At 35.9% G+C, this 24,355-nt stretch overlaps 1 protein-coding gene across 5 annotated transcripts in view; it reads right to left on the bottom strand.

Moving 5' to 3' along the window:
• The window catches only part of CHD9 (chromodomain helicase DNA binding protein 9), an 85,495-nt gene that overhangs the window by 26,008 nt on the left and 35,132 nt on the right, over window positions 1-24,355 (bottom strand). For all 5 annotated transcript variants that reach the window (XM_017833575.1, XM_017833574.1, XM_017833576.1 and 2 more), the window contains 13 exons: window positions 15,389-15,500; window positions 11,912-12,061; window positions 10,666-10,734; window positions 10,522-10,577; window positions 8,981-9,098; window positions 8,381-8,467; window positions 7,389-7,526; window positions 5,101-5,222; window positions 4,374-4,617; window positions 3,117-3,293; window positions 2,071-2,214; window positions 1,296-1,551; window positions 307-517 (listed from right to left, as the gene is read on the bottom strand). In XM_017833575.1, the coding sequence (XP_017689064.1) occupies window positions 307-517; window positions 1,296-1,551; window positions 2,071-2,214; window positions 3,117-3,293; window positions 4,374-4,617; window positions 5,101-5,222; window positions 7,389-7,526; window positions 8,381-8,467; window positions 8,981-9,098; window positions 10,522-10,577; window positions 10,666-10,734; window positions 11,912-12,061; window positions 15,389-15,500 (1,884 nt within the window). The remainder of the gene's footprint in view (window positions 1-306; window positions 518-1,295; window positions 1,552-2,070; window positions 2,215-3,116; window positions 3,294-4,373; window positions 4,618-5,100; window positions 5,223-7,388; window positions 7,527-8,380; window positions 8,468-8,980; window positions 9,099-10,521; window positions 10,578-10,665; window positions 10,735-11,911; window positions 12,062-15,388; window positions 15,501-24,355) is intronic.

Below are 24,355 nucleotides of genomic sequence, written 5' to 3'. Positions count from 1 at the left end.
ACTGAGCTTGAACCTACTTGGTTTTCAACAGAAAAAGGATAAACATACATAATTGAATGTTTAATGGAAAAAGCAACAAACTGAAGGCACATGGTTTACTCAACAACCTCTCTCTAGTTTTTTCTCTGAAGTTTTTAATTGGTTGGTGAATAAATGATCACAGAACACAAGCTACACACTGATTAGCAAAAAAGAAAACAAAACTCCCAGTTTTGGTGTGCTGCTATCATTAATCCTGCACTAACATTCACAGATATGCCCACTGAGAACAACATACTACAGGATACAGAATATGAAACATCTTACCTTTTATGTATAAGGTAATCCTCCAAAATATCAAGGCAACGCACCATTTGAGAGAAGATAAGGACCTTGTGGCCTCCTGCTTTCATTTTTGGGAGAAGCTTATCAATAAGAACCAATTTCCCAGCAGACTGGATCATTGCTTGCAGGTGGAAGTCAGGAGCACTCGGGCTATATGTTTCTTTAAACTCTCCAAGGATCTTCTCTTCAGCACCTATATAAGAATATATTCCATACCCACAGGTGTATCGACACAAATATCTCCACATACATACAAGACTAAGTTACCAAAATCAGTGCTTGTATCCTAAATATCCCCCACTAGCCATGGATGGAAACAGAACAGTTCTGAATGGATCTGAAACTTAAACAAGAACATCTATTTCTACAGGCTTTGAAAACAAGTCTGAAGTTTTTAAGCAGAACACCAAAGAAAAAACACCTAGGACAAGGTGAAACCCCCTCCTCCAAATTGCAAAAACTGAAATACTTGTTTACAAGTATTGTGTAAAAAAACAAATAAAAAAAAGGTACAAATTCTTTTGTCTTTGTGCTATTTTAAATGGGACATGAGTCTTTAAAAACACAGTATTCTGAATACTTCTGAAATCACAGCCAAAACTTTAGAAGTTTAAAGTGTATTTTCTTGCAAGTCAGGAAGAATATCACTTAGTTATAAGTGAGAAAAGCAATGAAGACTGACAGATCACACCACTTGCAAGAAGCATTAATTTAAAAGTTAGACTTAAAAGTTCTTCTTCATGCTGCTTTTAAGGAGAGGTACCACTTCCATGGGAAAATTGCTTCTAAATATTTTGTGAAATCCTACAAAAAAGGTTCACATTTCAGGCAACTGTCTTGTATCTATCAAAAAAACGCTTCTACCTAATGCAATCCTTGGAAAGTCAGATGAAAACACTAAAGAATTATTACAGAAGTTCTTACATATTTTGAATAAAAGTAAAAATAGTAGTTAAAAATCATGTATTTACCTTTGATGAGATAAGGGTGATTACAACACTTTCTGAGTTCCATCATAGTGTTAACCAGATTGGGTACATTAGCTTGCCCTGCTCCTTTGGATAAGAAAGCAAAATTTTTCTCCAAAATAGCTCGGTAATATTTCTTCTGGATATTAGTTAGTTCTACTTCAATTATAGTTTCCTCCTTAGGAGCCAGTTTTTTTTCTACATCTTCCTTTAATCTCCTGAGCATCATGGGTTTCAGGATTGCTTGTAGTTTCTGAACCTAAATGAAATATGACAGTTTGTACAAACATGAAAAAGTAATAGTGTAGTTAAATTAAAAGTTTTTCAACTACATGTCACTTTTTTTTTTTTGTGGACTTACATGAAAAATTTTCCACACGGGATACAGCCTTATTTTTAACCCCAAACCTACTGAAGAATTTTTTAATGTACATACTCCAAAACAACAAAAAAGTATCTTTAACATTTGTCTGCAAAAAACCTCTCTACAGAGCCAGAAAACCTCAATTTCTATTGTTCTCAGTATTTACTTCCCAAATTAAAAAAACTGACACAGAAAAGTAAAAATAATTTGCTAACATCCAATATTATACTTAGCTTACTGCTACTGTCCAGAGAGTTTAGAGAAGTTACATGACAGAAGAACTCACAGGTGACATGGGGAGATTGAATGGGGGGTGAGGAGCAGTAACAGTTACTATCTGGCTACTAACTAGAACAAAGATTTTTCCTTCAAGGAAGTTACTCTTAAACACTAAAGCTCAAAATGAAGTCATACCTGTTCCTCTGTTTTAAGGTCTCCAAATTCTTGCATGAATGTAGATTCAGCAGGAAAACGCAGTGGTTCAAGAAAATGAAGGAGGCTAAATAATTCTTCTACTGTGTTCTGCAGTGGGGTACCTGTTAACAGCACTTTATGCTCCTACAAAAGGAAACAAAACTTGCATAACTGTATCTGCACCCATTTGCAAACATTTTTGTCTTAAGTCTGAGCATCGCAACCTGAAAACACCAGTTCTGAGTGTCACTAAGTACACAGGTAATACAGATAAACTGATTTATTAAAAACCACCAGTAAGTATTTCCTACTAGCTTTTCTTTAACTTCTCTCTTTCTACATCTCTAATGGAAAAAATGACTGAACACTTCAAGTTTGCCTGTAATATTCAGGTAAATATTCAAACATATACAATCCTCCCTCTCTATATAGTGTGGAAAATATACACTAAGCATGTATCACAAAGAATTATAATTACTTCTGAGAACACGCAGGAAAGTAAAAATGAAGTAAAAAAAAATTGCCAAACTAGTCATGGTGCATCTTGTAGTAATGCACCAAAAGCCTCAAGATACATGGTAGTATCTACTTTTAAAAATCTTGCACTGTATCAAATAAAATCTTAACTACAGGACTAGACAACAAGTCTGTTTGAAATTCTACTTCTTGCTTGCTTTTATTGGTAAATAACTTGCTTAAAATACTTTCCAGTTTTTTAAACATCAATTACTGAACAAAACACTGCACAAAAACTAAAGCAAATTTTAAATGAAATTTTTTCCCCCTAATCAAAACAAACAATGGAACAGTATCATCAGAAATAGATCATGCCAACAGTTAGAACTTGCCATATTTTGTTTTATCAAAAATATATATATACCACCATCAGCTATCAAAACCACATATGTTTGAAGAGTATCAGGAACAGTTATCTCCTGAGAAAGGCTGCTTGAGAGGTCTTTTCTGGCATGCAAAGCAATTGTTTTTATTTATTATCATACTAAACTGCTAAAATCAAACCCCCAAAGGGAACTATAGTTACTCACAAGGTTCATTAATTTTAGTCCTTCCAAGAGTTTGCAGTTTTTGTTCTTCAGCCTGTGAGCTTCATCAATAATAACACAGCGCCACTCAATCGCATTTAATTCTGGACACCCACCAAGAATCATTTCAAAAGTTGTGATAATGGCCTGGAACCTGTAGGTACCTCGAACAATACGGCCCTAGAGATTCATCAACACAACAAATTTGTTACATTACTTCTCATCTATTCAATTTACAGATTTTGTTGCTGAAATTTTCTCAAGAGCCACACATCAGATTTTACATTATAAATTGTTCAGTCATCCCATACACGTTTATTAGATCTCTGTAACTCTCTAATTAATGCTAATGAGTAATTATCCACAGACACAAATGCAACATTATCTAGCCAACAGTAAAAGTTTAACCACTTTTCAATTACAGATATAACCATCTAATAGAACTGTTTCAAAATATGCATGTAGATAAAAATCCCATTTTTAACCCTGAGAAAATCAGAAAGACTGACAGGAAAAATCCTGCAGTCAATCAATCAAAATACATGACATTAACACAGCAGTCATACAGTAAGTATTCAAAATATCACCTGAGAACTAAATGAGAACTTTTTATCCAGCTTACTCCATTGGTTTGACAAGGAGAATATGTGAGGCCTTCAGTAAGGCAGTATACAATAATTCACTACAGAAACAAAATGTCATTTTAATATTTAGTACTACTTAATAAAAAGTTCTCAGTTTTATCAATTTCATAGAAATATCAAAATTTAAAAATTGTTCATGAACAATATATAGAGAAGGCAAAAAATCCCTTTTTAAAACAGTTTTCGATTTTTTTCATGTCATTTAATGTTATGTATTTCAGACTGAAAAGCAAACTGTACAGTTAACACTAGCAAAAGGAAATCAACAGCTACAAAAAGGTAAGAGCTTAATCAGTGATACTTTTTTTCTCCCCGCTCTTCAAATTCAGGACTCAACTGCAACCATCTGTGTACACTTTAATCTCCACAAGAGCATCAGCGTCACTGCTATTCAATTGCAGAATTACTCAGCACAGTGAAACAACACATCTTGCTGCAAACACTTCCACTAAATTTACTCAGTAAGCATATGTTAAAGATGCTCCTACGAAACATCAGGGTATATAAGATGACTTTCACTAAGATAAACACACAGATAATGTAAAGCACACCTCTCCTTGCTCCCACCTGAAACAGGTTTTGGGTAAGTTACTGCCCACAAGTGACGTTACAGTACCTGGGAGTCCCTGAAGTACATCTCATACTGCTGGATCATCTGCCTGCTGATCATACTGCCATGGTACACCACGACATTCAGGTCAGTCCACGTGCGAAACTCCCGCTCCCAGTTGGTTATAGTGGAAAGGGGAGCTATGATCAGGAAAGGCCCCCTTATACCAGTCAGGAGGATTTCATAGAGGAATGTAATGGACTGGATGGTTTTGCCAAGACCCATTTCATCTGCTAAAATGCAATTTCGCCTGAAAGTAAAAAATATTTGTCACTAGCATCAAAGAAAGTACAGACACTAAAGCTGTTACTCAAATGGACAATGTATAAAAGCCAAACTCAAATATACCAGTTTACAACAACAGTCAAAACTGAGGCACTGTAAAAAGATCTTTGCAAATGCTCCCTGGTTATGGTGAAAGAATGCTCAGTACACAAAACCACAAGCTTTGCATCATGTTTAGCCACTGGCAAAACCTGAGAATGGAATGTTCCATGAAGTTCTCCTAGAAAAATATATTCCAGAAGTGTTCTTTCGGGACTACATCTGCCCTAATTAAAAGAATTCAAATTAAGCAGATTTCCTACACACACGTTCACCTTGACAAAAGTGCTAGAAATTAATGCAGATTCCCTAGAAGTCACTGTTTTAGTTAAAACAATATTCATCCTCAGTAACAGTGATTCACTCAATTTGTTTAAAATCTACATTAAAAAATATTCCATGCATATACCTATTGTACCAGTTGAATAGGAGCCAGTTAAGTCCTTCCAGTTGATATTCCCTGAGCTGATTGCCATTTTTGTATTCCCTGGACTGTTCTATCTTCTTCCAGGAGCTTGGAGGCGGTCGGTCCTTTAAGGGAAAGATAAATGCTTTATTCTTCCAAAATATCTAACCCCACTGTTTAGTGAGTGTATCACTTTAGATTTAGAATGTTCTTATTAAACCTTAAAAGCAGGAAGGTGTCAGTGCTAACATTCCTTACTAATTAATAGTCTTCAGAAACCTGTAATTTGTATTTATTTGTCTACATGAATCACTACTTCTGAAATTATTTAAGACTACATTATGATAAAATAAAGCAACTGGTTTCTAAAACTAAGAATATAAACAGTTTGGCATGGATAATTTGACACATTAATTCATTTATATAAGAAACTTCAAGACTACACGAAGTTTCACTTTGGCAGCTCCAAGAACAGCTGCCCTACAACAGCCAACTGAGTATTTGGGATCACCAACATCCCCAAACTCTAAGTAACTCTGGACACTGATGCTCTTCTCCTGAAGAAGTCTGGGCATCTATACTAAGCTACTCTGATCTTGCCCTTTCCTTTCTGCACTTGCCCTGGTCACTGCTGATCACTGGATCTCACAGTTGGCCAAGTCAGGAAGGCAAAGGCAGGAACACAGAAAAGTAAACTTGTGAGTGTTTTAGTTCCTTTAATCGATTCCACCAAGAGATGAGATGAAAAGCAGCACCAGCATACACAGGGTCACGATACCAAGGACATGACAAAACAGACTAACAGTACCAAGGTGTATCATCCTAATGTCCCTAGAAAGCTAAAGGAAAGCTGAGGGGCTACATATAAAAATATATACATATACACAAACCCACTGGTTCCCAAGCCTGGAGCCTCAACAGCTTGGCCTTAAGCTTAGCAGGCAATTTAGTAGTGAAATCATGAAGTGTTTGACTGACACTAGGTATGACTGCGGCAGAAAAAAACCTCTCTTCTGAAAACTTCTGCATCCCAACATGAACAAACTCACATATGCAAGTGAAATAATTTTAGTTAGAGCTTTTCTGATCAGCTGTACTTCCCCCCCAGCCCCTCCTTCATTTCTCAGCATTTATAAAAGCTTTCACTCTAGACTCATGTGGCCTTATCTGGCAGCTCTGAATTTTAGATTTGAATTTTATATCTCCTCACTGCCAGCGTCAGCATCACCTGACACCAGGTCTGGGCACAGCAGTAGCTGTCCCTCCTCCCCTCACCCACCAGCTGCCATCTGTCCACTCCCCCACACCCGGAGCAGCCACGCTCCTGCTCACAGGGCTGCAGTCAGCAAATAATTTCTTGTAGCTGCTGGAGCCTGAAGCAAAAAATACTTGTTGCTGATGCCGAAATGACTGTCAGTTGTACAGTTGCGCTTTAATCATCTTTTTCTCTCAAAGCCAAATATGGTAACAGAGGTATAAAAGCTCTTGTTCTCACATGCCAAAATGTCAGGATTTTAAATAAATACTACAAAAATGAACTCAATATAATATGATGATGTTAATCGTGACTACTGTCATTATCTGTAGATGGAAAAACCATTAAAATAAACCCCAAAGCCTACAAATTAAAACACTGTGCATATTTAGTTATGTAAAAGAAGTTAGAACAAGTGTTGTACTACACCACGCAGGACACATGTCCTACTCTGACAATGACATACAAGACTTGAAATAGAACTATTTTGCTTTCTCCTGCTCTAGGAGACGGAAGATTGATAATTTAAAGATAAAACACATTTCCTTATTACACATGTTTTTTTTTTTTCCTTTCAGTCAGCCCTTTATTGACAACAAGAAAAATAAAAGCAGGAAGTAATTACAGAATCTGTTTGACAGATCTCATTTGCCAATTTCCTTCAGTGCTGAAGCACAAGACTTACCTCTGTTTTCTACAAAAGGATGTTAATACTTAATTCTGGTTTCTCCTCATCTTAAAGGTATTCAGATTCTGTGACAGCCACTTTCAATGTGTGGCTCATTGCTCAGTTAGAAAGTCATAGCACTTTGTAATTTTTCCTAAGCAAAAATCTTTATTTTTTTTTAAAGAGTAACAACTTAGATGAGAATATTTATCTGTGCCTACCTGAGTATATTATTATTCCTAGGTACCAAGGCACACAGATCCTTTATACAAAACGTCAATAAGCCTTATGTTTTAACACAAAAGTTTAAAGTTGGGAAAACAAAATCAAATTTCCCAAGACAGACAAGTAAATTAGATATAATTTTACCAATCTCCTTGAGTCAGGCCTGGAAGCTTGCAATTGTTCAAATTCTTCTATTTTTGCTTGATCTACATCTTCTTTCAGCTCCCACGTACTGTCTTCATATGGCAACGAACACCATTTTACTAAATAGTAAATAACAGGCTGCAGAAGAAAATTCTGAATGTTATCAGTTTTTAATTTAGTATACAGACTGTTAATATGCCTTACTATTTGAGTAGCTTGCTCACAAGAGAGCTGGAAGCAAAAACATACTTCGACATTTTTCCGAATGTTCAGTGTAGATTCCTGTTATTTATCCTTGGTTTCTCAGACTCTGCCACGTGTTGTAGACCCCTGGAGTATTTTTCAATCCCACTTACCCACAAGTAAATCTTAAGTCTTAGGAAAGATAAATTATGATATTTGTGGAAATGGGGCAGGCTGGCAGAAGTAACTACAAAGGCACCAACCAGAACATTTCCCCCAGTCTCCAAATCAGGCTACCTAGGCCTAAACTAAAGAGCTTTTGAGAGTTCCTAAACCAGAGGTCTTCACCACAAAACAGAAAGCTTGACAGCCTTGCTGGGCAACTTATATAAAAAATTTAGGAAAAGTCACAAAAGATGGAACCAAAGCAGATTATCTTATTTAGACTCAGCGCATAAATATTTCAAAACCAAATAAAGCGGCACGAGAAAAAGTCTTATGACAACACATTTTTTCTAAATGTGTAATAATGACAGATCTGCTGCATACAATGAAAAGTCATTCTAACCCTCAACCTTGCTTTAGGAAGATTGAGGCAGAAATCACTGGGTAAAAGTCTGCTCATTTTGCTATCTACAAGAGCAGAATAAGTATCATGGATATTCCAATAGCCTTAATCAACAATCAGCCTTTGCTCATCAATTGTCTAGGAGATGTAAAATCATCAAAGTGTTACTCAGAAATCTGATAAAATTACAACTGTCAAACTTGGACATGTATCTTCTTGACTTGCTTTAAGGTATATTTACCTCACCAGTGTCTTTGTCTTCACAAAGAGATACTTCTAATACCCGGTCAACTTCAACATAGTCAGGATTAAAAGGTTCCTCTTCCATCTGCAGTGCAAGATTAATAAAATCATTAGAAAGGCAAAAAAAAGCTGGTATTTGCTAAGACTTGCTCTCTCGCCATACACGAAATAAATTTGGTAGTTGGAAACTACTGAGGCTTTTACACACACCTTAAAATCCACACACACCCCCCCTCCAAACCACCACTTTATTCTCTTTGGCAACAATCCCTGGTAACAGTCACTTGGGGATGAAGTGCTGTCTTGGGTAAGTCACAGAGAAACAAACATACTAACAAAGTCCTTCCCTCCTTATCACTTCTAAGTAGTTGCTCAACCAATTCCAATTTTAAACCGTGTAAGTCAGGTGAGTTCATTGACTCCAGAAGACTTGCTTTTAAAATTATGTTAAACAACCCACCCCCTGCTGCAACCAAAACCCCAGCCCCAGTGGCTCATTTTTACTTCTTAACAATCATCTCTTTTATTTAAAAGCAAACTATTGATCACAATTTTACAAGGAAACAAGAGAGCTTATTTAATTTATATTTATACTTACATCTGCAAAAAAGTGAGCTCTCTGTGCTTTCCTTAGTTTGAATCGCTTTATTTTCTGCTGGATTCTTTTATCCTTTAAAAGCTGTTGTTCTGTGGCCCACTCACAGTGGAGATATGAGCTAAAATCACGGAGATTGACATTTACACATTAATGAAAGCAAAAGCTTACTATCTATTTTTAATATAGAGTTAACATAATATATTTTATAAACCACAATTTCACTCAAAAAAAAAATTATCATTTAAGACAGAATCCTCTGTAAAGATCAAAGATTTATTCCTGCAAATAATCATCTTAAAGCATCTAGTTAAAGCAGTGTTTTTGGGCTAGAATCCACAGAACTCTATGGATTCACACATTTCTTCCATGTGTCCTAAGAAGGGAAACAAGCTCATTTCAAGCGAGCTAAAACAAGGTAAGTTTAAAACCTGACACCTCTATCAGAAAGTACCCAGAGATATAAATTACTTGATATATCTGATCTGTTTTTTTTCCTGTACTTCCTGTGACTATCTCATCACAGGTGCTGCTGAACCAGAGAGCTCAGCCCAGGGAAAGGTCAGTGAAGAGCTCATGGCACAGAGGAACACGGCTCCAGATTGGGCTGGGAGAGAAGCTCTAAGAAATGGAGTCAAAGGAAGGAGGAATCATGAGCACCAGCACCTGCACCATCTCACTGCACCCTGAGAGAGCCCTTCTGAAGTTAGAGTACAGAAGTACACAGATCTCTTCCTCACACCACCTTTTCAGGACACTTCCATCACTTTTTAAGCTTTCTAAAGATATGCTGGAAATAAAATAGAGCTATTGCTAGGGATTACTCATTCTCAGATGAAAAGACAGACTTTAACCTTTCAAAAAACAAGGGGTAAATGGTCTTCAAAAACATGTGAATTCAGAAACTCAAAAAATGACATTGATCAGAAAAAACTGGATTAAATTATTCACATAGGTACAATTTAAAATGTGCTTGGATTTTCAGCATCAAGAATTGAGTAGGGACAGGAAGATAGGGATGAAATTTAACGTAAGAAAATTTGGAGGAAGTTCTTTTTCCTTTTTCAGTCTTTTTTTATTTCCTGCTTTTGATGTAAAATCATTTCTATCATAAGTTTTTTTTTCTTTTTGAAACAATAAGACCAACTACTACATGAACCTCTCCTAAATGTATGACAGTGTAAATCTAATCTAGGTTCACAAAACACCTCTGATTTAAATTCATGAAATTATAATTTGCCTCAGGCGTGTAGTCCCTGCTGAATTTAATAAACATATCTCCTCTAAAAAATTCTGTTCTTTGGCAAAAAAAAACTTTCAGCTTATTGGTCAGTGCTGGTTTCACAATACTGATAATTTTAAAATTATTACTATCAATATAATGCAGATTCTTAGCAGTTTAAAGATCAAATTGGTAAAGAAAAATCTCAAAAATGACAAAATCTATTACAAGCAACCTTCAGACAATACAAAACTTGAGCACATAAATATGGTACTCAGCAGTTCAGTCAACACATATGATGAAACAACTTTTTAATACTTACTAGTTCTTGTATTTTACAAAAAACTCTTCTGTGTCTACTGTCATCCCAGCAGATACCTAGGAAAGGAAATTCAGGGGAAATGTAAAATGATAGATGCAAAACACTTTTTCAAATAAACAATTTTATTCCATGACAATCACTTACTTCTTTCTTTACTACTCTGGAAGATAAGATTTTGTCTACAATTGCTGCATCTTCTTCACTTGGATTTTCCTATAAATGCAGGAAAAAAATGACATTATGAAACTGCAGTAAATGCCCTCTCTTTAAACTGATTAGGCTTAAAAGCTTCAACCACAAGTGGCTTGTCAGAAGATCACCAATAAATGTAAATTTGACCTCCACCATTAACATTAACAGTCTGGGAGTAAAGTTTAAAATCCAGGTCTCTATCCAGAGAGAAGTACATGCAAAAGTCTGGCACTTCCAAAGGGCATCAGATGAAATGCTCACTTTCCAAAAACACACTTACACAGTGCAAGCACTCGGGATTCAATGCTTCCCAGACACAGACTCACTGTGAATGCCCCACTGAGTCAAAGTGATGCTCTGGACATGCCCAGAATTTCCTTGTATAGAAAGGGAGAATTCTTGACAGACAGGTTAAAAAAAGAAAAGAAACCCAGCATGTGACAAACTCAACTGAGTAGATTTACTCTGCACATAGGTAACAAACACACTGTGGAATCAGGCAGAGAAGGTCGTGTCTGGCAATTCCAGCAGGCTTAGATGTGACACGAACAGGACTACGTGGCTCTGCCAAGGCTGGAGCTGCGGTTCCAGAGATAAAGAGGCATCTGTAAGAGTTGCTTGCAATAAAAAGTCACCTTCTCTTTTCTCTGATTTGTTTCCAATTAGACTATCCTTCTCCCTCCCTTACAACTTTTGGCACTTTTTCAAGCATCTCACAAACACGTTTTTCCTGTTTCTTTCCTGCCATTCTGTTTACCCGGAATGGCTCAACAGGAAGTTTGAGTCCTAGAGCTGGCACAAGTTAAACAGTGAAGTGTAAACCTTGAAAAGGTTGAGGGGGTAAAGGAGGAGTATCCTTTTTAAATACCCCAGCAAGCAGAGATCCCCCAAATAATTTTATACTTCTGTAAGTCATGATAACATAAGCATAGGGCTTTTCCATATGCCTACGCCACATTATTTGAGATATACCCATCCTTAGTCTTATCCTTATGCTTAACTTCAATTAAGTCAACAAAGGTTTGTAACAGAAAAAATAGTAAGAAGCCACTTCTTTCAGTTTTCAAGATCTTAGCAAAATGTCACATTAAATCATGGCTTACTAATGATAATGTATTCCAAGCTGTGAGCTTTATTCACTGAACTACTTGGGACAAATAGGAAGTTCCCACTACGGACCAAGCCAGTTTTTACTTACCACAAATAATTGTAAAGGCTGTTCAGCAGGCAAAGGGGCAGAATTCTTTTTGATTTTTACAGAAACTTTAGCTGCTTCTTCTTCTGATTGCTTCCCTTCTCCTTCTTCAGAGTATTTTTTCCTTTTAACTTGACGATTTGATCTTCTCTTCTGCATGCAGGAGAAAGAAAAAAAAAATAAGTAAGAGTTTTTACACAGAACTTCCCCTAACATGAACTGTACATTTTGGGACACTCTAAGCAATATTTCAGCTGTATCTAAAACCAAAGGCCAACATTTGATATGAAACATGAAATACACGAATCACAAAGGTACACTATTTTTAATTAATTATTTATTTTCTGTTTCATATAAACATTTGATACTTTTATTTTTAGAGTTCAAAAGCAAACACAAACCACTATTTCCAGAGCAGTTTGGGAGAAAAGCTGATATGTAACAGATCTCCCATGAGCATCAGTATTTCAACAGCAATTTCCTAATGCTGTGTAGAGTGCTACCATTTAATTCCAGAATCAGAGGAAAAGATACAAAATATGCTGCAGTGTCTCTACTAAACAACAGTGTTATATACAAAAAATGGTGAAGATTTTCACTAGATAATATTGGTCAAATTGCTGATGAAGTCTGACCTGATGGTTAATGAAGCTGGTTGCTTTGTTAATGTACTTATTTTCTCCTCCACCTTAATCAGGGCTTGTTTAACAGCATCATTTGGCTTACTTTGCTGTTTCTCTCTCTAACCTTTCATCCTGGTTTCTGCAAGAATCTGAGGACAAGTTTCAGCTGAAGAAATAATGCTCAGTGTAAGAAAATAATTCCTTCTCACTCAGTTTCAAATATTTAGATTATCAGGTTATTGCATAATCCTTCCAGCCCTCAGCACCAGTATATGAGACACTGCCTATTTAACCGTAAGATTAATTTTTAAATTGGATTCACTGGATAAAAATAGCAGTATCAAACTAGTGAGGTAACATCTGAAAACACTGCAATCTGCTTTGGAGAACTGACCATCATGAAAATAAAATCAGCTGAGTAAAACTGTCTCTACAAAACAAAGGGTATTTTTGTGCAGGAAAATCCACTGCAGGTTGCAGTGTTGTACGACACCGTGGTGCTCAATTGGGAGAACAAATGGTGAATAGAATGAAACCCAAAATGCTGTGGTCACAGTGGCTTCTGCAGAGCAGACATTAAGTAACAGTAAGATTGCAGCACAGGAACTTTTCTTCCTGACTGTTAAATTCAGCCCTTGGTCTGGCTGGTATCTGGTAAAAGACACAGTTATACTTCAACAACTACATCAGAAGTGTTTTAGTAAGGTAGATAAGAAAGTACATTTATATGAAAAGTCAAAGAATGGGCATCACCATTCCTCTAGAGAGGCTACATATATGACTACTCCATCAGCTTTCCACAATTTTAGATCAGCTATTCTTCAAGAAAGAGTGGAGTGCATGTGGGGAGGGGTGTTCTCACAAAAAGGAACTTCGACTTTAAACAGACACAGTAATGTCACGTTGTAGTTAAATCAATAATAGTCAGCTGACAGAAGTAGATTTTAAAAAAAGAAAAAAGGCAGGTAATAAGTGCAATACAAAATTATGTAACTGGCATTTTCAATTCTTCTCACTATGTCTTCTCTTAAAGCATGAAGCGATTATCAAAACATTGACATATGTTCTCCAGCACATTGATATATAACCTGAGCTGTTCGGAAAAAAACTTTGTGTTTCCCTGAGCTGAGAACCATGGTCATAAACAAATGCTGTAAGACACAAAACAAAGTAGTACCACACATAAAAAAAAATTTAAAAAAAAAAAAAATCAAGTTTCACACTTACTGTGAAACTAAGCATATAAAGTGAATTAGGGGAAAAAAAGACCTAAAATTGCCCCCCAGAGCTTAGAAACAGCTATTTAAAACAGAAATTAGAAACAGCTCTTTGAAAAGAAAATCATGAACATGTTCGAAAACTAAAGAGAGAATGAATTAATGAAGTAAAGCAATTTGTCTTTCCTGTTATGCTTCTCCCCATTTCCTTGGGATAGAATGGGGCAGTGCTGTGACATTCTGCAGTAGGGTTTTTGCTCTCCCATGACACCCCTTCTTAGTTCTACCCTCTGTTCCCTTCTTGATACCCCCTGTCTATCCACACTAGAACTGAAGATGACCTTTGTCATGCTGAAAAACAAATATAAAAGCCCCCTCAAGAGCAATGAGGAAAAGCAAGAAAGGCATGATCTTCAGTCTTTTGTACTGGGTTTGTTGGCCCACAGATTTATAATCTGATAAGAGAACACTATTAAGAAGTTACAGTACTTCAGAACCACCAAATCTGCTTTCTCCTCCTTCAGTGTACTAAAGGGATTTCCTATACTAAGACAAATTTCCAAGAGAAATAAACAATTTCATGTTCCCTTCCAGGTAAGCTTTACCTAAGACAAGCTATCACTTAAGTTAATAAAAAGTCATTCTGGGAAATGGCTTCTGATCCTTTTTTTCCCCCCCAGCATTACTATCTGTGAAATACCAGAGGGCAACTCAGTATCTCATAATTGGTTTTTGACAACTGTCACCAAATAATGCAATTAATTTTTACTCAACAGCACCTTATTTTGAATATTGATTTCATCTCTGTGGATGAAATCACCACAGGATAAAAACCTGCACATTTCCATCATAAAATCTTACTTCAATGGAGATTGCCCTAAAGCAAGAAGTTATAATTCTATTACTAACACACACATAAACAGAATATAATCTCCTATCAACAGTTCATGCTTCTTTGTGCACAAGTTTTAGAAATCATCAGCTATTTACTATATTATACCAGGGTAATCTATGAAAAAATTGCATTAAGAAAGTTACAAGACAGCTATTCCTCAAGGGAATGACTTGACCACTTCAATTCTTCATCTGGCACTCCCTACAAGTATTCCACAACCAACTAGAGCCTATCAGCATATTGACCATCGTTCCCTTCAGATTCACCACTACAAGAAATCTACTTTTTCTGTTTCTACAGAAGCAGAGCTCAGAAAAAACACATACAGCTCTAAACAAACATTTTAAATGTTCTCAAAGATCCAGCTTCACTAACACAAGTCTCTCCTATGAGGCAAACTCTGCATTTTCACATAGTCAGCCAAAGTAAGGATCAGGTCTAAATGCACACTCAATGGGAAGTATTTACAGTCTCACATCTATGGACTTCTATACTGAAACTGAACACATACAAGCAGGGCATTGATGTCCCATTACAGAAAGGGGGTTCTAACCTGTAGGATTTTCTGATTTTCAACTGGGAAAAGTAGCTGATTATGAAAGGTTCTACCTAGGAAGTGGACAGCAGTGGGAGAGTAACTGTCACTGTGTCAAAGGGTGTGTAACTTTTTGGAGAGAGGGGATAAAAAGACCTGCAGAAATAGCAGCACGTACAAATTTAAAAGGGAAAAATGCTGACTCCTTACCTGTGAGTCTTCATCTTTCAGTGGTCGCTGTGGAGTCTGTTTAGCGTCAGACAATTCATCTGAAGATTCATTTTTCCTTTTCTGCTTCTTACCCAGTGTGATGATCAGCTTCCTGTGAGAAACAAAAGCCCAGCACCTAAGTGAATGCCATACACTAGTGTACATAACTCCAGGATTAAAAGTACCACATCCACTAGCAATACCCATATTCTTACCATAAAACTCAGAAAGCACCACTGTCTGAAAAATTAAAAATAGGTCTGAAACACCTTACAGTAGACTGTACTTTACACTAGTATTGTTCATAGTGTGAGCTTCTTTGCCTTACTATCACAAACTCTCCATATCATACCAATTTTAAATCTTTAAACAATAACAGAAATGCAAAATCCAACATTTAAACCAGCTGAAAATGGTAAAACTACAAAGTTAGCAGAGACACCATCTGCAGATGACAACAGTAAGTGATTTATCATAAACAATTTACCATCATAAAATGTATCTTATAATTTTTAGTTAAAAAAAAAATAGCTGTGGAGAATAATCTAAAAATTACTCAAAGCTGTCTGACATGCAAAACTTTTATGCTTAAATTTAAGTCATTCAGTGGTGAAAATGAAGGAACTGCATGAATCCTTTTTGCCCTTAAAAAACTTCATAAAGGTATATCCAAAACCCAGCACTTTTATCTGTAAATAGTCTTAGAATCCACCAGAATGTTAAGAACCAATATTGTCCTGAATAAATTAGTTAAAACCCTAATAAAAAAGCACCAATTATTTCTTTGTTTGGATTTAAAGATTACACTATAAACCACAATAATAATTCAGAGTTGTTTTCAACTAAAGGGTGTAAAAGTATTTTTTTTTGCATTTGACATGTGCCATATTAATACTCCTCTTTAAGTATGTTGCAGTGGCATAGTAATTCATGATCATTGCAGAATGATGACAAAGTATCCAATAAAAACACAGATGAACAGCTGTCCTAAAAGATATATTTTATATAGTTTCTAATCATCAGATCCATGCAACAGAAAATGAGGTAAGTTCCTGCATAAAAGCTGCTTCTGCCATGTTAAAAACACATTAAACACAAGAATTTAGTCTTTATACAGACAATACATTTTACACCAAAATAGCATTAAATATATTGGTCACCTGAAAAAACTACTGATGCGAAGCTGGTTGGAACAGTTTTATCTCATTTGCTTCTCTTTGCAAGTGTCCAAATAAGAGAACACACACACATTTACTATGTCCAAACCAACAGTCCACACAGAAAACAAACATCTTGAATTACTAAAACACCGTGGAAAGTTTAAGCAACATGGCTTACAAAAGATTCTGGGTGTATTTTCAGAAGCCATGAACATTTTCATAGGTTTTCAATATTTAAACACTATGTATGTTCAGTGGAAAAGTTTAAAAACCGCAAAATCATAAAAGATTTTCCATTCCCACGTTTTTTACTTCTAGCACGAAGGGAACAGCGCTGGGGAATGCCTATTGAAATGGAAGTTGCAGTCAGCATAATCACAGAGCTGCTTGTTCACAGAGCTGTTTATTCACAAGTAAATGCTGGTCCTTGGCTTTTCATTAGGTGTTCTCAGTTTAATTATTACTTAGAAAACTTGTTTCATAATCACAGGAAATAATTTCAACAATGAACACACTGTTTTTCTACGTTCTTCAAGGTTAGTCTGAGGATTTTTCCCCCCTCACTTTCCAAGCTCTGATTAGGAATCTTTTTTCGTTTGTTTGTTTTAAGACTGTTGGATTCTCGGGTATCTTTCCAAAATGACTCTTTCTGGTGATGGACTTGGATAAATCACTTTTTCCATTTTTAATCTCACTTTGTTTCATCAAATTTAAGTGTTATATTAGCACTTGTCAGCTAATATGTGAAATTAGCTAATACGTTCCAAAGTGTTGCAGACAAGGCACACTGTGATTGACCTTCTGAGCTCGTTGTTAAAATGGAATTCTGGATGCTACAATTTAATGCGGATTTAAAGGGAAACCTGGTAAATTTATGAGTGAGATCATTCATGAAATGATACCCATCCCACCAAGTTCCTGGTTTGCATCTTTAGAGTTTGGGAAAATAGTAAAAAGTATCATGTATGTTTTTTCTGCTCTTAAATTCTCCCCATTCCTTCTGGCCACTCGAGGAGAGCACCACTGGTAACACTCTTCTGAATTTTGTCCATAAGTTACTAAGGGCAACAAGCTGTGCTGATCTGGACTTGTCCCTTGCAGAACTTTTCACTGAAACAACTGGACATAGAGCATATTCAACTCAGGGAACTCACATGATATAATCTGTAAATTACTATTTTTTTGACCAATAAATAAGATCCCAAGTCTTCTCTTTGATTTCGAGCAAGGCATTAAAGGCCTGATATATGTATGGCATGTAGAGATGACTGGCAATCTGACAAACATTTTGGCTTTTAAATGAAAAACAAGAATACTAACAACGAAGAAAAAGGAAAAATTAATGTTCTTGAATCAAATATGTGTTGAGATATAAGTCAAGCTGCAATAATCTCTGGAAGACTTGGTCCCTCCTCAAAGCCATCTTCAGAGTTCTTTTATATTGCTCAGTCCAGTTCAGTTCTACTTATCTCCAAGGCTGACACCTGCTGGGTGGCACCTGTTGCAACCTTTTCCAAATTTTGATTCTCTTTTGTGAAATGTTAGCTTAAGACAATTCATAAATGCATATTGCTATGCTAAGCATTTCTATCCATGCAACCGTAGCTCATTCTCACTTCATGCACTACTGCCTTGTATTTTAGGCTCAGGTTCCTTTTGTACTCAAGAAGCATAATAAAGAAATGAGGGGTTTACTATGGGTTGTAGAGGTATCCACTGAATAGCAGAGGATTTTAAGGACCTTCTGTTTTAGAACACAGGATTATTTTGTGATTAGACTGCTCTAACTACATCTTTCCTTGCACATCTGTTCCTCCCCTTCTCTGTAGTTGTAGTGTCTCCTTGTGTTCACCTCTTGCTCTGCCCCTGCAGTCTTACACGTAACATTCCACTTCTGTCAGCTTTTTGTGTCTTGCCTTGAGCTTGTATTCCCTAACCCCCATACTTCTCTTCACAAGCTTCTCTCTGAAATTTTCTTAACATCTTCTCTACATGTTGCAGATCAGAATGTTTCCTCCTCTATATCGATATGGTGCCAACAAGACGAATAAATGCACAGTTTCACTTCTTTCTGATCCAGTGCCCAGAATCACAATGCACCTTGCTATCAAAAGTTGCTGAATGACAGTATGGTGCTAAAGTCATGCATTTCTATCACTAAAAATGCAATCTGCTCATATTTTGGCCAAAAACTTCTAAAAAAATCTGCTATGTGAAAACAATAATTTTCAGAAGCTTGTAAACTGGATCAATCCTGTGAAATATTTTCATTGAGAGAGCAAGTTCTCTTGCCAGTTTATAAATTTCTGCATGAAAGCATAAAGATCCTTGGCTAAAATCCCTTTCTTCCTCCCTGAAACAAACTGTTCTGAACAGAAACTATCTATTCTGTTTCTATGAAAAGTTAAGAGCATAGTATAGACACAGAATAAATATCACTAGACTCTACTCCAATTTCACTTTCTCCTTTTAAAATTTAGAATTATCTTATTACATAACATCTAGAAATACTTCAACAATCCGACATTGTAGATTTCTTCAATATATATTTCCTTCTTCTGTAACTACAAATTAAAGATGTTCAGAAATTTACACCACAAAGCAGTTTAACAATAAGCCATCTCAAGAGCCAGTATTACTTCTGATCTTCAGCACAAGACTTCTAACACTGTCTAGAGCCACAAAGCTCCAAGAGTTAAAGTATCAGTAATATCACCAGGAACCACTATTTGAGGAACATTGCAACTTCTTCCTTACACACGAAGAACCAGTAAGAATGTGCTCCATTCCCCTTCTGTTCGATAGCAGTGAATGCGATGGAAACATTGTCAGTACTTTGAACAGCTTTAAAATGATGGGTTTTTAAAGCCTTCCAAATAATGAACATGAGGAAGTATTAAAGAGAATAGGAAAAAAAAGAGAAGGTGGCAAATATGTATTAGGCACGTCAGGAATCGTAAGTATAGCTGGCCTCCAGTGCATGTCTTCAATACATCATTTTAATTCCATTTTCCCAAACCAGAAAAACACCAAGTAACTAATTATTAGTGTCCAGAGCCACCTCCCAGATATTTTAATTTGTAGCCAAAGCACTTTGCTATATTAATAACAATAAAACTCCTATGTTATCAACATACCCGTATCTATGACTAAAAACTTAGCAAAAAATATAAAGTAGATATTTTTTTGACGAGATAGCATATCCTCTTGGAATGAGAGTTAAATGGCTGGTATAAGGCCAGTTTCTCTTACTCTTCTAGGATATGTTTAATAAATAATACCAATACATTTGTATTAGCTACTGTCTCCTTCTCCAGCTGTTATTTCAAATTAATAACTTCTGCACTGTGCACAGATTTTTTAAACACTCCTGTAGTATTTTTGGAACCAGCAGTCATTTCAAGCTCATACAACACTGAAATAAGAATGCTACACAACACACAAGTGTTTGGTTAGTTATTTGGTAAGACCACACCATTTTGTATTCATACAGTTTGCAGTAGAAACTTTATGTCACTGAAATCCTAATTATGCACCAAAACTATAATCTGGAATCAGAGAAAACTTCACCAGGGAGTCACAGCTCAGTGCATGCAAAGATATCCCCAGAAGGATGATCGAATTTGGAATTTATGTGCCATTTTAATCATGACAGAAGTTAATGATCTTAACAGATGTAACAGAACTCAAAGATTCAGCGAGCATCCCTTCCTTTTGACCAGCATTTGCCTCACTTGCATGAAACATGAAGACAACTCACAGCGTCTGCCTCAGGAAAATCAAGTTTTAGGTATTTATAACTCAAACAATACAGGACCAGTGTGCAGGTGAATCATTTCCCCTCCTCCCCACATCTCCTGTTGCTACCTGAGTTTAAGAGAGTTTCAAACCATCTTAACAGTATCAGATCAACAAGCAAACAAAGGTTATCTGTCAGGGTCTTGGATCCAAAAATGCTCCGTCTTGTAAACAATATTTGTGAGACCTACTTCAAGGTTCAAGGCAACAAGGACATTTCCTCATTTGAGTAGTGCACAGGATCAAATACCACTTGCTGGATTTATTACTATGTAATTTAAGGGTTAATAAATAAAATCCCCCATTGCTCTTTTAGCACATCAAACAATACAGCCATTTCTGCTAACAGGAAACAGTGCTGAACTTAAGGACTATCACCCTGACTCAAACTTCTGTAAACTGAGTTCTTAGAATTTGGGCAATTTATTTATTCAAATTGTGCAGTGATTAAAAAAACCCAAACCTACATGTAGTCTACTGTTATTGTCCTTTACATCACCAGTGCAGAGCTGCTGCTTTTCATCAGGGCCGTGATATTTAATTTTATGTTTGAGTAGGTGGGAATACGTTGAGAGCTATAAAACCTAAATGCCAATCTACTTTTTTGAACAACAGAATGTTCACAAATTCATAATTCTTCGTATCAAGTGGTAAGAAGTAGACTTTTTAGTTTAAATATGCATCACCTTAGATGGAAGAAGTAGAATCAGTTAGAAAAAGCTTATAAATGGAAACAAGTTCTATGCAAAAATATGAAAGGGTTTAAATAGATTCTCAAACGTCAATGCACCTTGGTAAATAGCCAGGATAGAAAAGTGGTTCTGGTGTCTGCAGAGAAATTGTAAAGTAAATTTTAAAGAATTAATTTAATCAGTAATCAATGCACAAAGCAAATTGATTACTTTATTTGGTAACACTACATATATTATACATGTATTCTTTTAATAATTTCTGTCACACCCTTACAATGTTCTTGGTAATAATATAATTTAGTCATTTATCTTCACCAATGCTTATGGTACAGAAACTTTACTAACCTCTGGATTCAGTTCTAAACCATTTGGCTAACATTACTAGGCATTACTTCTTTGACGTGACAGCTGAGTACTAAAAACCTTAAACCTCACCTTTAGAAACTACAGCCTGCCCAGGAAGTAACTGCTGGCAATTTTTAACTAGCAATGATAAATTGGAAAGAAGTATGCTATAAATTTTTCCGGTACGTGTAGATCTCAGAGGAATCACTAAGTAAAATATAAACAGCTAAGATGAAGCCACCAAACACATACTAATTGCGTTCGAGTAGCAAGGAAAAAAAGACAGTTAAAAATCATCCTGCCCCCTAAATATAGACATAGTAGCTAAAATTCATCTTGATCCCAGATGAGGGTTACTCAATATCAGTAAAAACTGTGCTGTATTACAACTAAAAGCACACTTTTTTTTTTAACTGATGGCTACCAGGCAGTTTTATAAAGGTCTGTTCAGCAACTCATGTTCCAGCTCCAGCTCTACCAGAGCACCAACCCACAGTGTATCATTTTCAGTGAGGGACAACTGTAACTCTCAAAATCCTCCTCAAGAGCAATACAGGACATACTACACAGACAAAATCCCTGTAAGATGTAAGCAAAGTCCATGATCATAAAAGAGTTTGCTGTTTAAGTGCTGGACCACAGAGGGTACAATTGTGCTCACATTGAACAGGCTGTGTTTGCCACTAGCAGAGATTAAAACTATTTCACAAATGTTTTCCAAAACAAACAAACAAAATCAATATATTTGCTATAGTTTCAGCTCTTTCAGCTCCCCATCAGCCTGCAAATTGATCAGGAGTCACCCAAAACCTACGTCTGACTTCAGATCTTCTCAAAAACACACAACTCTGCACCTCCTCTCACACGGGCACTCCGACCCCACACTGAATCAGCTTTTTAACAGTTCCTGAAAGTTAAACATGTTTGCTACAGAAAACACTGAATTAAGTGTATTCATCTGGGATGCACATATCACACTGGAACTCCTCCTAAAATGGGACTGCAGATGCACCCAAATAAATTCTGCCCTAGTGTTAAAAACGTGTATTTTGCTTATTCTTTTTTTACTGTAAACCTTTAGTGGCTTTAAGGTTTTATCACTTGTAGAAAAATTAGTTGATAATTGTTTGAAAACAGTTGGAAATTTTTTACTTATGTTTTTAAAATTTGAGGAGACTTCAGGTTTTATTTTCTGCTTAAATGCAAGAAATGTTATATATACAACTTGGCTATTTTTTAAAGTTTTTCCTCCCTATTGATTAAGAAAATATATAATGTTTTTCATCCTATTTTAAACAGATCTCAAAAATCTTTCTTTCCAAGAAAAAAACCCACCTGTTTTCATTGAATTGAGATTCTCGCATTCCCCTTCTTACCCAATAAAGCACTTGTCTTTTAAAGGTATTATTTTAGCATGGTAAAATTTTCTCCCAAGATTCAGTCAGAGCTTGTTTTTTTTAAGGTAACAAGAAAAACCAAAGGAGAAACCCATATGCTTAAAAACTCATTCCTATTTTGACACAGTAATAAATCTGAGGATGTGTGTTCATTAAGAAATATTTTCTTAAGAACGGAAGTCAGGAAGAAACCTTTATAAGAGTTGTTTTAGCCTTCTAAAACACTTATTAGTTATTTAGGTTTGTTCTACTCTGAACAAAACAAATTTTATTAATCACACAATTTTTTTAACCACCTTTGTAAAGACAAATAAAGCTATTCTATGGTAATTATTCTTCTGTAAGATCAGTAGTTACATTTGCACAGAAAGAAGAGCCTGTAAGGTTACCCTTTTAAAAAATCGAGGCCTTAGGGTTGCAATTACTACTCTGCAAAATCAGTGGTATATTCTTTGCTAAACAGTTATTTTACGTATTTATATCAATAATATAAAACAGTGCTAACTCAACACATGAATCTGGATAAAAAAATGCACTCTCTGGATGCCTCAAAGCATTTGATTTGCTGCTGGCCACCTAAATACAAGGCAATTCTGTGAAATCTGTAATACGAGGCTCTGGAAGACTCTTTTCACTGCTTTTTAACAGGACCTGACTGCTAAATCTTCAGATATACATCCTACCTAGTTAAAGCAATACCTGGCAGCATGATTAAGTTAATAGAGAGCTACTGGGGCATTAGCTGATTAAACTGGTAAACAATGGGGAGGCAAACCTTCGCAGCTCAGTGCAAAATTATATAACAGTGACCATACTTAATTAAATGGGAGTTCCTCAGCATCTTGCAGGCACTTTGCATCAAGCACAAATAACCATGGTTAAAAACATGGTTTGAGAAACATCTCTTTCTCAACTGACACCGTCTGACGAAATCCTGAAAACTGATTTGATGTGCACAGAGAAGCGTTTCACGAAGACAAAAGTGAATGCAGAACTACAAACTGGAGGTAACAGCTTACATCCTATTATTTTTTGTTTAAAAACAGTAAGAATATTATGAGAACTACGGAGCATATCATAAGGATGATACTTTGGCAGCCTTTGTGAATTATCCAAAAGAATCAATAAGAAGGACAAATCACAAAGCTCCATGAAACTGCCACCAGCTAAATGACCCTGTAAAGTTTTTTGACAGACCCACAAAATGTTTGTTATAGAACGTGAATAAACTCAGAAAGATGAAAGCAAAATCAATTTTGGAATACACATCCAAAATCCCATCTTAAACAAGACAGAGAAAAAAAAAAAAAAAGCAGTACCCAGTGCACTTATGACCAGCATCACATGCCAACCCAGAATCAGAAAAGAAAGGAATTAACACCATGAAAGTTCACACTAAGAATCAAGTGTAGTGTATGTGTATAGAATGTATAACCTTCACACTATAACTACTCAATGTTGTTTACTTCTAACATATAAGAAAAGTACTGATCTCTAAGAAAAAAAGAAGATAATGCAGAGAAATATGCTGATTAAAAGAACATTCATTTCAGCTCCATACATGAGAATATACAT

The sequence above is a fragment of the Lepidothrix coronata genome, unplaced genomic scaffold (assembly GCF_001604755.1).
Source record: "Lepidothrix coronata isolate B3197 unplaced genomic scaffold, Lepidothrix_coronata-1.0 Scaffold217, whole genome shotgun sequence".
NCBI lineage: Eukaryota > Metazoa > Chordata > Aves > Passeriformes > Pipridae > Lepidothrix > Lepidothrix coronata.
Note: the sequence above shows the minus strand (reverse complement) of the source record. Positions and strands in the feature narration are given on the sequence as shown.